The sequence below is a fragment of the Engystomops pustulosus genome, chromosome 8 (assembly GCF_040894005.1).
Source record: "Engystomops pustulosus chromosome 8, aEngPut4.maternal, whole genome shotgun sequence".
NCBI classification, from domain to species: Eukaryota; Metazoa; Chordata; class Amphibia; order Anura; family Leptodactylidae; genus Engystomops; species Engystomops pustulosus.
Window position 1 is genome coordinate 20,297,902 of NC_092418.1, and position 15,343 is coordinate 20,313,244.

The following is a 15,343-nucleotide window of genomic DNA, read 5'->3' on the forward strand; positions in this document are numbered from 1 at the left end:
CTGTGAACCCAGCAATATAGTATATTATAGAAGTTATGCAAATTGTCCTGAGGCGCTCAGGCGTCACTCATGCTCATTAGGAAGCCTAGTATTTTGGTGTATGCACACCCTTTCTTAGTGTAGTGGTCCCACCAGTCACCCCAGTGTGCTTGGGGGGGTTGCATACACTTAAATACTAGGCTTCCCGAGGCGTTCAGGTGATGTAGTCTGAACTCCCCTGGCTAATTTGCATAACTTTTATAACTATAACTCAGGATATACTGTAGTTCTAATAAAGTTTCCTCAGGAACTTCTTACTAGGACATCACTAAACTTCTACCATCACTAAACTGTTGGTAGATATCCTTTTAAAGGGGTTTTCCCACAAAACAAGTTATGACCTGACTTGTAGGGAACGCCCTGTAAGTTCCTTCATTTTGGAAGGTTTTACCTGTAGTGTGGGGGCCTGAGTTTCCTACTTACTAGGCAAACCCTGCACTACTGTTCTGGTATAATGTAATGTAAACATTGAGGGCTCACAGTGCAGAATAAAGGATGTGTACTTCATTCCCTGGTTGTTTGTTATGTAACTTTTTTAATTTTTTTTTTTTTTTTTTATTGATTGGCATTCACTTACTGAATCAGCAGCTGTTTTATGGCGATCACTGTGTGGGATATTACTATGGTTTTGCTGTTATGAGTTGCTGTGACAAGTTTAATAATTTGTGAGAAACTATAAATCGATTTTCTTGTTTGGCTTTTAGAATGACAACGTATATAAAACTGTTCTTGTCCTGTGGGGTTGGTTGTGTAGAGGCAGCCCTCGGCTTATTTTGTTTTTATCAGAAAATGTTGTGTGTTTAAAAAAAAAAAAAACAGGAAAAAAAGAAAAGCTTGCTGGTACTTTTGTTCTCCTTCCCCCACAGTGTCCCCTATTTAAGTGTAAATGGAAGGGGGATGTTTGTCACTATCGAAGTATTTTCGCTGGGAGCTGCGCCTTTGTTGTGGCCGCATAACAATAGTATTGTGATGGTTTGATCCCTGCAGTGCACAGGTCTGTGTAGTGGTATCAGCACTGCATATACTGTATATGGTGCAGCTTTCAGCATAAAGAAAGGGAGTGAATGTATTTATTTCACATTTTTAATCTGCAGCAATTACTGATATCCCAATGGAATGACTGCCTCCCTGATGGTGAACCTTGGGTGTATGTATGTGGCTACATGACTGGATAAGCTGGTGCTGAAGTTGTCTTATTAATATTAGTAGTTGGTTTATTAGTGTTTAAGTACTGAACAGCAATACTCATGGGGACTCTTTTTGTACCAACATATTATATGGGTAGGTTATTAGCGATTACACCCAGTACTGATCGCTGTGAGGTCCAGTGGCAGCCTAAATGCTCCATCCCTGTGATGTGCGGCTCTGCTCCTGTTTTAGGAGTTGCAGTCCCCCCTGTATAGTCCCTATACAGGAGACAAAATATATCTACGTGGAGTCCTGCTGTCCCGCAGATCTTGTGGGAACACAATGATCATGGATTATTCATTCTACTCCTATAAGCTCCTCATACTGGAAGCTGCATATTGCTGCTATATTCTGTGTACAGTTGGAAACACAGTGGATTTTTATTTTGTGCATGTTTGGTGCTTTTTTTGCTAAAGCAATGCTTCATCCATCATGTAGTGGTCACTAATAGGTTTATTAATCCTTCCTTTTGTTGTCTAATCACTGCCTTAACCTGGTGCAGTAATGAGGGATGCAGTAGTCATCCTAAGGCTACATTCACACGACCTTTGGGGGGAAGGGGTGTATATATGCAGCCTTATATAAGTCTCCCATAGGCCATCAATGGGCGCACTGAGCGTTAAAGTGCACTGTAATGTTCCTTACCCAGGGAAAAGATAGGACATGTAGCTCTATGGAAAGGGGCAGGGGCTAGCAGCGCTCATGCCCACCGACATTAGTGTGAATGCAGCCTAATACTTCCAAAAATACTTGCTTGTTAGGCTATAGAAAGTGCTGTAAATAGGTGTCGTACATGAACCTCCCTGTAGTACTGGAGGTTTCTCTGGTCGCCCCCACAGAAATGATTAGGTGAAGCTGCTGAGTGCAGTAATAGCTGTAGGTATTCTCTCCAGCTTTAGATGTTTGTGTATCGCTTGTTTAATCTCCATAGTTCCTAGATATTATATTTTCATTGACTGCAATCCTAGAAATCAATGTCCCTGTATTTCTGACTCCTCTTATCCACCCACTGTAGAGTATACAGATGAAGCGGCACTCATTCCCAAGAATTCATCCGTCATTGTCCGGAGGATCCCCATTGGAGGAGTGAAAACTGCAACCAAGACATATGTCATGTAAGTTTTTGTGTAATAGTTGTACAGGAGTAGTTGTTTGCTAAGTAAGTTACATAATCATTGCTGCAATTCTTAGTATGATACTGGGGTTATGGTGGACTCTTACTAGTACAAGATTTTTACCAAAATTTGTCTCCGCACTTTGATGTGTAAATGTCCCCCAATAAAAAGCAAGTAAAGCTCTGTTCACTTTTATGTGCATCCTTTCTGCATGATTTCCATTGCCACTGGCTGGCAGAACCATGTAGTGTGCCATGTGCTGCCCCCTGTAGTCCTGTAAAGCAATGGTCCCCAACTTTTTATTTCCCAGTGCCGGCTGTAAACATACACTTTCTCCAGGGACCGGTGGGTGGGGGGATGCGGTCTGGTGTCATAGTTAAAAATGTACTTGTATTGTCCCATTTCCTGTAGTGTGCCTTCCTCCCATGTCCCCTTTCTTTTAGCTGCCCCCACCCTCTGCTTCCGGTGTCCCCGTTTTTTGTAGTAAAAATGGCTTTTGCCAAAGATTATAGTGTACCTGTATAGTATACTGAGATTAATCTCTTGTCCAACGGGTGTGGCAGGCGCCAAATCCTAAAATCTTTAAAACAAATTAGTCGGGGATAGCTGCTAGTGTACATGTTGGTGTCTTCGCTCTAATTATCTACATATGTCATGCTCATCCATTGAACAGAATAAAGTGTGGCCCTTCTTCAGTGCTTATAACCTGGATGTGCCATAGCTTGTCTCGCAGCACCCTGGTTGTCATACTGAAATACTAATTTCTCTTTTCTTTCTTTTTTATTTGCCTTCCAGAAGTCGCGCTGAGCCAGTGAGTGGAACATCGAAATCAGTATGTAACCCCACAATCTCCCCTTTTCCTTATACCTCTTTATCTCCAGCCCTTTTAAGCTGCAGGCACTGACCTGCCATCCCCCTCCCCCTTGTTGTGATGATGATCACCATGTGAATTATGAATACAATGTATTTGCCACTTATGAGCACTTTGTGTGGAAGTGCCACTGTATTTCATATTGAATGCTGATCTCTATCCTGTTACCCAGGGCCTTGTACCGTCTGTATGACCGGTCACTTTTGTGAACATGATGTCATGTTCTGTTGTGTTATTACTGCCGTATCTGTACTGTGTACTGCAATAAAGTATTCCATGTGATTTGTAGTTTTTTTGCAGAGTATAAAAAATTACATTTGCAAAGGAATGTTTATACAAAATTTACCTGATATTGTGTTTTTCTCATGTGTATTGATTGATTGTTTCTAATGGTTCTGCTATTGAATTTCTTTACATACAATGTTCCTGTTTGTGTTCTGTATAACTATGAGCCAAGTTTATTGCACCTCTCCCTACAGTGGACTAGAGGCTTGTTGTCAGTCACATGAGCCGTGTTCTTCTTAAATATACATAGGCCTGAAAATTTTAGCTTTTCAGTTCTGCTCCGTGATCTGCATGTGTCATGCGTAAGCTAAACTGCTGCCAAGGACACGACAGACTCCCACCCACGCCCCATGCACGATATTGGAGGACATGAGAGTTGTGCTAATTACATGTAAAACATTACAGCACAGCCGTCTACTCTAGTACAGACTATAAGATACCTGCCCTCAAACATCTGACCTAAATTTTCATAGGCCCCCATGGAAGGAGATGCCACTGCCGTGTCTTATCCTAACACTTCACAAATCTTGACTCTGTTCATCCTGTTTTTTTCTCTGCACATCTGATCAGTATGCTGAACAGGCGCAGGGCGAGGAGGAGGGCAATCTGTCACTTATTCACTGTTTGGTAGAAGGACTTGGTTTCTGCAGATAAGGCAATTATTCAGAGACTTGGCATTAACTATTCCCTGGATAATCTGTAGTGTTAGGGGGTCCTTATCAGGTTGAAGATTTTATTTTGGTGCATTTTCAAGCAGAAACTATCTTTACTTTGTAAAGAGAAAATAAATCTAGGTTTATACACCAGGATTGTATTACAATTAAATATTTTCATGTTCTGATATAATCCATATGAAATGCTTAAACTGCACCAAAAACTCCAGCATTGAAGAAAAGATTATACTGCTGTTTTTGTGAGGCTTGTGGAAATCTTCTCTGACTCGTGAGATGAAGATGCTGCATTGCCCAGGTGATTGACTGTATCACTGTCCTATGGTGCACGGTGACCACAGCAGAAAGTCAATCTCAAATTTTATCACCAATTTTGAGGGCAGTTTCGCAATTGGCGTGATTAGTCTGTGATCACGGAACATGAAAAGTGCCTGACCACACTGCTATGTATGACATTGTGTCCGCAGGAGTGAGGTCAATCCTTGACACAAATCGCAAAGCTGCCCTAAGAATTGGTTCTTTATTTTAAAATCTTTATTTTTAATATATAAATACACTGTAAGCAGATCTACACATGTAAGTTGTTGTGTGGATTTGCTGCATGTGGCATTGTAGTTGTAGAATTGAGACAATCCCACACACAAATTGTGAGAGGAAAAAATAGCAGCTAATAAATGACTAGTAATTTATTGCTATAGATCATATGATTGGGCTCCAGCCATAACAAAAGGAGGCTTCTTTCAGACCACATTACTTGTTATATGCTGCAGGAAAGCTTGTGTTGCAAACAGTGTAGGCGTAGCTACATCTGATGTAGTGCAGGAGACAGTCATTTATGTAGTTCCAGCCAAGTTTGTACATTTCAGCTGAAAGCTAGGGGCATTGCATCTCCATAAGTGCCATTGACATGTATAGAGAAGAAGGGACCAGAGCAACCAGATGAAAAGCGCACCTGACACCAGGAATGTCATTTTTAGCTGGTGATAGATTCCAATACCCTATGCCAGTGATGGCAAACCTTTTAGAGGCCGAGTGCCCAAACTACAACAAAGACCCACTTATTTATCGCAAAGTGCCAACACAGAAATTTAAGTTGTAATTTATACTCCCTTCTCTGTCATAGTTTTCATTGATACCAGCCCCTGAGGCACCAATAAAGCAGAAAATAGTCCCGGGTAGAGCTGTCACTTTAAAATACCTCTGTGCACAGTAAGTCCAGGAAGATACTTGGAGTCATCTCTGGTGATGGCCTGAGTGCCCACTTAAAGGGCTCTGAGTGCCACCTCTGGCACCAGTGCCATAGGTTAGCCATCACTGCCCTATGCTATGCTGACCTTAAACATGTCAGCTTTCTGAACTATTTCAGTGCTTTATAATAGTTTATTTTAAATTACTTGGCTCCCTGCTAGCAGCATGTGATGAGTCCATGTGGAGGGGCAGCTGCAGTCTGTGTCAGTCTCCTCTCCTCCAACCAGCTCCCTCCCCACTTCCTGTCATGTGCATTATGCAGGTAAGGGAGAGGGATGGTGTGGAGTGGAGGAAGAATGCCTGAGAACCTTTTAAAAAAAAAAAAAAATTTCAGAATACTGACAAAAGCGTTTTTATACTGGCATAGACTATTGCCAGCCGTCACTCGCTAAAAATGACGTTCCTGGTGACATAAAACTAATTTAAAGTGAAGCAATTTTCTTAATGTAGTTCTGGGTAAATATATCACAACACACATGCACACACACAGGAAATGACCCAGTATCATTGCAGCCAGGCCTTTTCCTTACCTAGCAGAACAGTAACTGCTCACTATATGTATGATACCAGAGGACCCCAGTATAGACACGCAGACATAGGTGGAGAAATAATCCTGTGTGCTTGAAACCAGTAGCATTGACTTTCCATTTCTTAACCCCATGAGAATATTTGTAAATGAAATTTAACAATCTTACTAAATTATAGGGAAGTGAATGGAAAGATGCATCCTAGAGTCCAATATAACTTTGTTGCTGCCCTTGTTGTAATAGAACAAACGGCAGATGCCAAAATCTATTTAGGTCTCCTTTTGTCCCTTTTTAGATGGGCCGTATGCGCTGAACCACAGTTATTTTACTGTTGGGTTACAGTGTCGCCCTACCCCCTTGCAAAGGAAAAAAAAAATAAAAAATTCAAAATCTCTCTTTATTTATTTTATATCTACAGCATGTATATTATTGCTGCAGATTCTCACCTTTGCAGTACAAAGCTTGAAATCCCATGCGTCTCCCCGAGCTGCTGTCACCAGTCACTTGGTAGAACATGTCGATGTCATGGCTGCATCAAAGCACGTTATCACCTAACACTTGGGGTTTATTCAGATCTGGTCGCATGATTTGTGACCAGATCAGACTCCGTAGACTTTTTTGCGATGTGTAGAGAGAGATTTTTTTTTTCTGTGAAAAGTTATACTAAATATTCCAATATACTTTAGAATTCAATTCCTCATGGTTTTCTAGATCTGTTTGCTGTCATTGTCTAGGAAGCTTATTATTATTATTATTATTATTATTTTTTTTTTTTTGCTTTACTTTTGCTAAAAACTGCTCCCTGGTCATGTGATGCCATGCACCTGTGTGACATCACTAGACCAGGGATATAACAAGCTGTTAGCATGTTATTTGTTTTTCCCCTCCTATCCACATGAACATAAACTATGAAACTTCCTATAGAATGACAGCAAGCAGAGATCTAGCAAATAGTAATGAATTGATGCAAAGAGTATATTGGAAAATTGTATAACTTTTCAAAAAACAAACCATATTATAGTTGCTTGTTGAAAGTGGACGACCCCTTTTAAAAGGAATTTGTGCCTGATCCTCTACATGTGTCATTGTGCCACACGTCCAGGCATAGTTGTTCAGGATGAGACCCTGACATCCTGATCTCATTACACCCACTATATGTAAAATACACAAGCCTCACCATACCAGTCTCTGAGCCAGTGTCTATACACCCATGGATGGCTTATATACACTTTCCGATAGGCCCTTTACTGACCTCATCCATTGTTCTCTGGTTTCAGCCTATTTCTGACTGCTACTTGTGTTTAATCCTAATGCCATAAGCTTTTTACCTCGCTGCCTTGTGTCCACACAATACAAGTCTTATCTTTGTATTGCTTATGATATAGTATGACAAAGTTTACCTGTATCTTTTGTCCCAATTATAACACTGATTTAACCTGTTACCCTGAGTGGCTATTGTATTTGCATTCATTGTGCAAGTATATGACGGTTCCTATGCAGTTCTACTTTTACTTTTGAGTTTACTTTATGTTAGTATGTATATAAAATGAGTCACATGTTTTATATAAAAATAAAATTACACTTTTTTTAGCCATTTGTGTTCCTTGGAATGTCTTGCATTTGACAAGTAACCACTGCAGCGATTCTTGTGGATTTTTTTTGTTTTGTTTTAATTTCTGTCTAATTTGAGCCATAATAACACTCACATTGCTGGACTACGTGACCACCGGACATGTAACAGGAGATTTCACTTGTTTTATGGTTTCAAGCAAATAACAGTTGTATATATATATTTTTTTTAATGAAATATTCTATCCTACAAAATGTTTATTTTATTTCTTGTTTTCTCTTCATTTAACAATGATTTCTGTAGCTAAAAAATTGTAATGTGTGTCTTTTTAAACTACATCATGTTCCCGCTGGGGTGTATTCAGTGCTGCTGGAACAGTCTGTAGTTATTGATTTTTACAGGTGAATACACGAGTTTCACCTGCAAACATCAACTTTATCAACAGTCTTCATGCTGTTTTTTTTTTTTTTTTTTACCATTGCCATTTTAACTATTGTCTTAATATACCCTTACCTTGTACATAGATCCATGAGGTGTCTGCACCGCACCATTAGGGCAATTTACATGATAGTTATTTTATTGGTTACAGTGAGCCGAATCCATGTGTGGTCTGTCACAGCAGCTCTTACACATGAGATGTGCACATGTTTCATGTTCAACTATGCCTGGATTTTGGTCCCTAATGAGGGCAGTTTCAGACAGTGGTTGATCATGGAGCATGAGCTGGCTGGATTTCAGTGCCTTGGAAGGGATATCATAGTGCTATGGTCATTGAGGTCCCTGCTTCCCTGAAGAACAGCAGTAGCGAACCTTAATGATTGATCGATGCGGCTGTTAGAGGAAGCAGGGACTCCTTGTATCACGATGCACAGTGTCCCGTCCCTAACACTGCAGTTGGTCCATGAAACGGGACATTGCACTGTCCATGATTAATGGACTAACCAAGCCTGAGACGAAGCATCCATTTTGGAGGTATTTTCCCTTAGAAAAGTTGGGGGACATTTATCATACGGGGTCTTGCCTAGAAATGCTCTTACTAGTGACCGTTCATGGTTTCACACCACCTGTCACATCCCATTTTTGCCAAGTGAGTGTGAAGGGGAAAATAATTGCAATTACTGGCGGATCGCAAGGCATTGTCACTTTTTTATGATTTTAAAGTCCTTGCTGATAAATGTCTCCTATTGTTTTTAGGGGCAGGTACATGTGTGCTGACAGTGGCAGCTGTAGCCAGTCCTTGCCTTTAGTGATTACTGCACGACCACCAGGGACCTCATGGGTCCTTAGACACATTTAACATTGGACAAGCCAGTAAAACTTACTGTGTTGTCTCCCTGCACTTCCTTCACAAGGATGTTAGAACGTCTGTTAATTGGCATATTTTTTTGCATAAATTAATCCATATTCAGGCTTGTGGATTGGGGTCAAATACTCCATATATCTGATAGTTCATGTGTCTGGATAGTGCTGCTATACCACATGTAATGGGTTCAGATATGAACAGATCCTTACACTGTTGATCCTGAGTAGAAAGTGCAGGTTGCAGCCAGTATATTCTATACACGTACATGTCCTGCTACATTGCAGCGTCAGGTTTTAGCTTCTGATACTTGCAGGCACCAGCATACGAGCTCATTACAGCTAAATGCAACATTTGTCCATCTAATCCTGTGAGAACTTTCCTTTCCCCACAGAATGAGATCCTTGGCACTAGAGATATACACCCTGCATGGATCATGCTGTGGATATATAGCTGTATGCATAGCCCCCCATGTGATATGAAGTCTTATTGTATAGTCACTAGCGGGAGGAATTGTGCTACTGTCCATGGCTGGCGCTCCAGCAGTGCCCGTCCTGGCCCGCGTCTGAGGCACTGGACATGCTGTCATTTCCACCGGCTCCTGCCTGATGATTGGTGTATGGCCACTATAAAGCCAAGAGATGTGTTTTTGTTTTTCTACTCGGTTGCTTACATTTACTTTTTTTGAGATTTTACTTTATACAATTATTTACTGAAACTTTTTTTCTCCCCTAAAAATACTCAAACTATTAGTAACTATTACAAGGAGCTTTTTTAAGAATTGACACATTTTTAGCTAAAACTGCCTACTAAGAAAATGCTGGATTTTGGATAATTTGCTGACTATATTGGGACAGTGTTTGGCTGGGAAGTTTATACATTTTATACTGGATTTTGCACATCAAAGCTGAAAGTAACACATGTAGGATAGGTAACAGATTTTTAACCTTCACTTGACTTCAGACCAGGACCTCACGCATACAAATGTATGGCTCATCTGGGCCCGTACCCTGGCAATGCATACAGCCGGGTGCAGGAGAGAGAGGAGGGGTGATTACTCCTCACCCTTCCCCTCTCCATCAAAAGCATTGTAGCATCTGTAGCGGTACACTGTAACTGGGTGCCATAGACAGATCACGGGCCCCCACGTTTCAGACTATGGATATTCTGATCAGGTTATCATTTAGCCTATAAATGTACATTGGAGCCTTAGTCCCAATGCTCATCTCTACTATAAACATACATGCTTGGATTGCAGTGGGAAGAGGGTGATCTGCTATCTGACAATGACTTGTCTCCAGTGGCTTTTTACAGTCTAGCTTAGCTGGATAGACACCCAGCCTATATATATGGCACCCGGTCACCAGATAGTTTGTAAATATGGTGTATAGTAGTAGGTCAGACTTACCTGATGGAAATGATGGGCTTAAAGGGGTTATCCGAGTTTACTAATAATTTAGGATCGGACTGGGGTGGGATATTTAAAAATAATAAACGTGTACTTGCCACTTCTGGCGCCTTTGATGTCCCGCAGCGTGGTCCGTTTGATCCGTGCCCCTGTTTGTTTACAGTGGCCACAAGCCGCGCACAGGGAGCTTCCGGCCGGTGATGTGGCGGGCCCCTCCCATCCGTCCCTATCTCTCAGCATTGTAGGGCGCTGGGAGATGGTGTCGGATGGGAGCTGCCGGAAGCTCCCTGTCCGCCCTTGTAATCAAACTGGCGCACAGATCAGATGGACCACAGCACGGGACATCAGCAGGGCCAGAGGAGGTAAGTACACGTTTATTTTTTAAATAGCCCGCCCCAGCCTGGCCCCAAATTATTACTGAACCCGGACAACCCCTTTTAACCCACAATACTGTAATTAATGTGGGTTGCTTCAATTTTGGGAACGGTTTATAAGTAAATCTACCAGCATCAATACATCCCTGTGATATCATTGTATGGTCTCCTGTACCGCTGCATGGACTTTGTTAGATTATCCCACTATAGTCAGCAAATCCACCTTTGGTAAATGATACGTTTTTATCTGTTTGTTTTTTTTTTCCTTTGAATTATTGGAATTTTTTTTTCTATCCTCTATTTCCCGTCCTTCCTGGTCCTCTACACACACACACACACACATCTTTTCTCCTGCTATGTGGGTTACACTGTACATTATACATATTGTATACAATGTATGTTTTCCAAATGTCTAATTCTTGCAATCAGAATCTTTGGTCCTTGTTATGAAATGTTAATGTTACTTTCCCCCGATCTGCTGTATACGCCATTTACTGTGACACTGTACAACATTTGCTTTATTGATCTTTAGTTTATTTTTTTGTTTTTTGTTTTTTTTTATTTTAATACTTGAACGTTTTTTAATTTTCCATAAACAGATTGATGACGCTTCTGCATCTATATCTCTGGCCCAGCTTGCTAAGGTATATGTATATATATTACTGTTCTGTTTCATATTACAGCCTTCTGCCATTCTAGTCTATTTCTCTGTTATATGAAGTTTCTTCATGTGTGAAACGGTGCAGGATTTTTACATTTTTTTTTTAAAAAAAAAAGTAATTTTTTCTCAAGAAGACGAAACTGAGATGTTCTTCATAAGAAGACATTTTGAATTAAACAAATGTAACTTTATTCCTTCTCTGGAGCTTTTTGAAGACTTAACACTACGGAGGAGAATCTGGTGTTTGTCACTGCCGGACTTTAACCCTTCTTGTGCTGAGTTTTGATGGACACTCACCATCTCGGTGCCTGGCCTGTCACTATGGAGTGTTATCACGGTCATTGCTGGGATGTTTGCCTAAGAAAACGCTCAATCTCCATTTTTAGACTGAAGGAATTGGCTGCTATTTTTTGTCATTTGGTCGTTGCACTTTTTTTTTTTTTCCCCCCCCATGTGATGACTTGTATTCTGCTTTTACTATTACCTCCCCCTGAATGGTAAATATCTGTATGATGACGATGCATAAGATGCGGCCGCCTGTTGAAAGTTCTTATTCGTAAATGTAACATTTTGATTTTGTTTATTGTAATAAAAATAATTGAACAGTTTGCTTGTTTTGTGAGTGAGTGCAGAGACCATTCGCTGTGTGCTGGTTAGTATTGGGAGCTGCCCGTGCCACGAGCTGGTACTCACCCATCTCCTCTTCTTATAGCCGCATCCTCCCTCGCTGGCCAAGACAAATACATCTCTTGTTAATGTGGAACAGTCCATGTTTATACCTGCCGAATAGAAAGTATAAAAATGATACAAAATCTGTATAATCCTTTATATCACACAGAGCTACAAGTTCTGTCTGCAGTGATCACAGAGGTCCATTTATTGCTTTGGAGCTTAAATAGAAAAGGCCAAATTCCCACTTACTCATTCTATCTACATGGGGATATGTGCACTGATTTGGGGATCTAGATCTCCTCTTCCTTGTATAGTAATAGGGTGGGTTATGTATCATTTTGACAGCTGTCAGTCACCAAAAGGGGGAGCTCTCTGCATAATTTCTATTGACTTATAGGAATCCTACCATGAGAAATCTGCCATCAGTAGATGTGATGGTAGATTCCTCCTGCATCTGCCCTAATCTTTAATGGTATAATCCAGCAACCTAACTTGTTAATTTATATATTACTATAATAAAGTTTTTTTTAACTGCGGAGGCTACTGGGGCGTGTACTAGCATTAGCTCCCAGTGGCCGGCCAGGCTAGTACACACCCCTGTAGATACTGACTCTAATTTACATATTACTAAAATAAAGTTTAACAAGTTATGTTAGGTTCCAGGATTCTTAAATTACAGGTTGGGGCAAAGGCAGGAAGGAGGAATCTACCATCACATCTACTTCAGGTGATGGACTTCTCGTGGTAGGTTTCCTTAAAGTCAATAGAGTCCAGGGGACTCCAAACCTGTCAGGGCCTTATGGACCGGTGATTTGGTGTCCCAAATTGCTGTGTATGAAATAAAACATGCCTCCCGGCGCGGCAAATGAAGACTGCATAGTATACCCGGGTTTCACTGTGTGAGCGCCGTAGGTGCGGAGCAATGAAGCTGGCATATTATCATAGGTTCACTTGCCGCAACAAGAGATGGGAGTCCTATTTGCTTTACTGGACTCGCATCTAGGTTACTATAAATTTTAGTTTTTGAGGCAACATAAAGGTGAATTTGGGACCCAAAACCGCAAGTCCATACAGAACTGTAGTTGTCTTACGGTCCTAAATTAACCTGATAAGATCCCCTCTAGGCATATACAATGTGTGACAGCTTCCCATCAGCCTGACTATTTCCGTGTAGTAATAGAATTGGGACAGTGAGAGGATGACTATTTAAGTAACTCAGTATAAGTGGTATCACATCAGCAGTTCTGTGGTCTCTGCAGCGGCTCATGACTTTTGTGGATTACCTCTAAACGTCATTTGTGATACGAAATCTGTGAATTATCCTCCAGCCCCCTTCAGTGATGGATTCTGAATTCAGCAAATTGCTTGTGTTCTTACATTGTATATCCCTGAATGTGCTTGACAAGGGCAATTTTGCAGAAATCTGAGCACATCGCTTGTGGGAGAGAAGTTTATACAAAGGATTTCTTTTATTGGGTTGTCGAGGGTTTCAAAAACATCTTCACTTTCCTCCAAAAACCGCTTTATTCACTTCTATGCAGCTGAGCTGCGATACGGGGACACACCATAGTTTTTGGAAGAAAGCAGTTGTGTGTTTTATCCTCCGGATGATATTGTATTATAGATTGTATATATGATGGAAATGATCTTCAGAGGTAAATGGCGCTGCGGTTATTTCATGGCATGTCTATAAGTTGGTCAGAATTTTTAGCTCACACCATGTTAGTGCAGGTTTTAAATCTTAAAATATTGTTCCTATTATGTAGGTTACAAAAAGGGTTGCTTGGTTACCTAAAAGTCATATTCCCTCAACCAGATCTGGACATGTGACCCCTGCAGCCGATCCCTGAGTGTAGCTGTGACCACCACCAATCACCTGGCTGCAGTAGTCACTACTTTGATGGGATGTAGTTGCTGGAGACCACAATACAGATTCGGGGAGATAACATTTTTGTGGCCAGGCAACCTCTTCTTATTTGTTGTCTGTGGCTGACACTAGGGGGAGCCATTGCGGAATGCAGTGATACAATAGTATCTTATAGAAGTCATTACATTAACAATCTGCATCAAAACTCAGGGCCTGACAACATGATGATAAAAAAGTTAAACCATTCATGCTAAACACCTATGACCCATTATCACTGGCAGGGGTTCGGGGCACCCATCCAGGAGGGTTTGGTTTCGCTTGGATTTCATGTTACATTTGGGTCTGCAGCAGTTCTGTACTGTATGGAGTTCATTTTATTATGCTTGTATTCTGCCAGTCCAGGTCTGCATGGATTCCCTCTGCAGGTCACGCTGGCAGTCTCCTTTTTTTTGCCTTTTAACCCCTTGCATGCCATTCTTTGGCCACACGTAGGACAATTCAGTTTCCAAATAGTTTTCAGGTATAAACATGGTCTAAATATAGCTACACATACATTTACCTCTCCAATGCTGATGGTCTTCCGCATTGAATGGGTTTACGTATATCTCCTATCGGTCTAGGTTTATGATTCCCCGCAGCTCGCCCTGGTCTAAGTAGTGTATGGCAGCGTTGAATGTGTGAGTGCCAGCTTGTGTTTGGGCCTTCTGCGTCCTTGTTTCTGTTTTGACTAATTTTTTCTCCTCCCTCAAATAATTGCCTGTTGAACAGACTGCCAATCTGGCCGAAGCCAATGCTTCTGAAGAGGATAAAATCAGAGCCATGATGTCTCAGTCTGGCCATGACTATGACCCCAGCAAGTAAGTGGACGGGAGCTGCACTCCGCCTCACTACCCCATAACAAAATCACATGGGAGCTAAAATAACAATGGTTTCTCCCACTTTTAATTCTTAGCTACATGAAGAAGCCCCTCGGGCCGCCGCCTCCAACATACACCTGCTTTCGATGCTTAAAACCTGGTCATTACATCAAAAACTGCCCTACTAATGGGGTAAGTATAGGTCATCTGTGGGTGTATAGGTAATCTATGGGTGTAGGAAGTGTCCTCCACCTATAAACCACCGCCATGTTTGGTTTTTTTCATGCCTTTGCTTGTATCTTTTATTGATGCATTGATAATTTATTTTTTTCTCTCTAGGATAAAAGCTTTGAGTCTGCTCCCAGGATAAAAAAGAGCACCGGGATTCCTCGCAGCTTCATGGTGGAGGTAGAAGATCCCAATATGAAGGGGGCTATGCTGACAAACACTGGAAAATATGCCATACCAACCATCGATGCGTAAGTTATTGTTGAGAAATTTGTTGAGCTTATGGGATGTCAGACTTAAGAGCAGCAAGTGACAGATCAGCAACATGGGCTCTGTATCTCTTAGCTCACACAGGGGGGGGGCTCAGTTTTCTGTTATTCAGCCTTTCTGCACTGCCTCCTGCTTGAGATGAGCTTCTCACTGTCTGATCTCCCTGCCCCCTGCTTGTAAGAGCTGTGTAAA

The 15,343-nt window shown here is 41.3% G+C and overlaps 1 protein-coding gene and 1 long non-coding RNA gene across 9 annotated transcripts in view; one reads left to right on the top strand and one right to left on the bottom strand.

Annotated features, from left to right (window-relative positions):
* Positions 1 to 15,343, bottom strand: part of LOC140074846 (uncharacterized) — a 76,881-nt gene that overhangs the window by 19,484 nt on the left and 42,054 nt on the right. For 3 of the 5 annotated variants that reach the window (XR_011849291.1, XR_011849292.1, XR_011849290.1), the window contains one exon: positions 11,779 to 12,036. This is a non-coding gene — a long non-coding RNA (uncharacterized lncRNA). Of the gene's footprint in view, positions 1 to 11,710; positions 12,037 to 15,343 lie in introns of those variants that run through there. The other 2 variants (XR_011849293.1, XR_011849294.1) reach the window with 2 other exon arrangements.
* Positions 1 to 15,343, top strand: part of RBBP6 (RB binding protein 6, ubiquitin ligase) — a 29,822-nt gene that overhangs the window by 4,083 nt on the left and 10,396 nt on the right. For 2 of the 4 annotated variants that reach the window (XM_072120090.1, XM_072120092.1), the window contains exons 2-7: positions 2,243 to 2,342; positions 3,138 to 3,174; positions 11,196 to 11,240; positions 14,565 to 14,653; positions 14,749 to 14,845; positions 14,993 to 15,132. In XM_072120090.1, coding sequence (XP_071976191.1) covers positions 2,243 to 2,342; positions 3,138 to 3,174; positions 11,196 to 11,240; positions 14,565 to 14,653; positions 14,749 to 14,845; positions 14,993 to 15,132 — 508 coding nt within the window. Of the gene's footprint in view, positions 1 to 2,242; positions 2,343 to 3,137; positions 7,535 to 11,195; positions 11,241 to 11,462; positions 11,863 to 14,564; positions 14,654 to 14,748; positions 14,846 to 14,992; positions 15,133 to 15,343 lie in introns of those variants that run through there. The other 2 variants (XM_072120093.1, XM_072120094.1) reach the window with 2 other exon arrangements.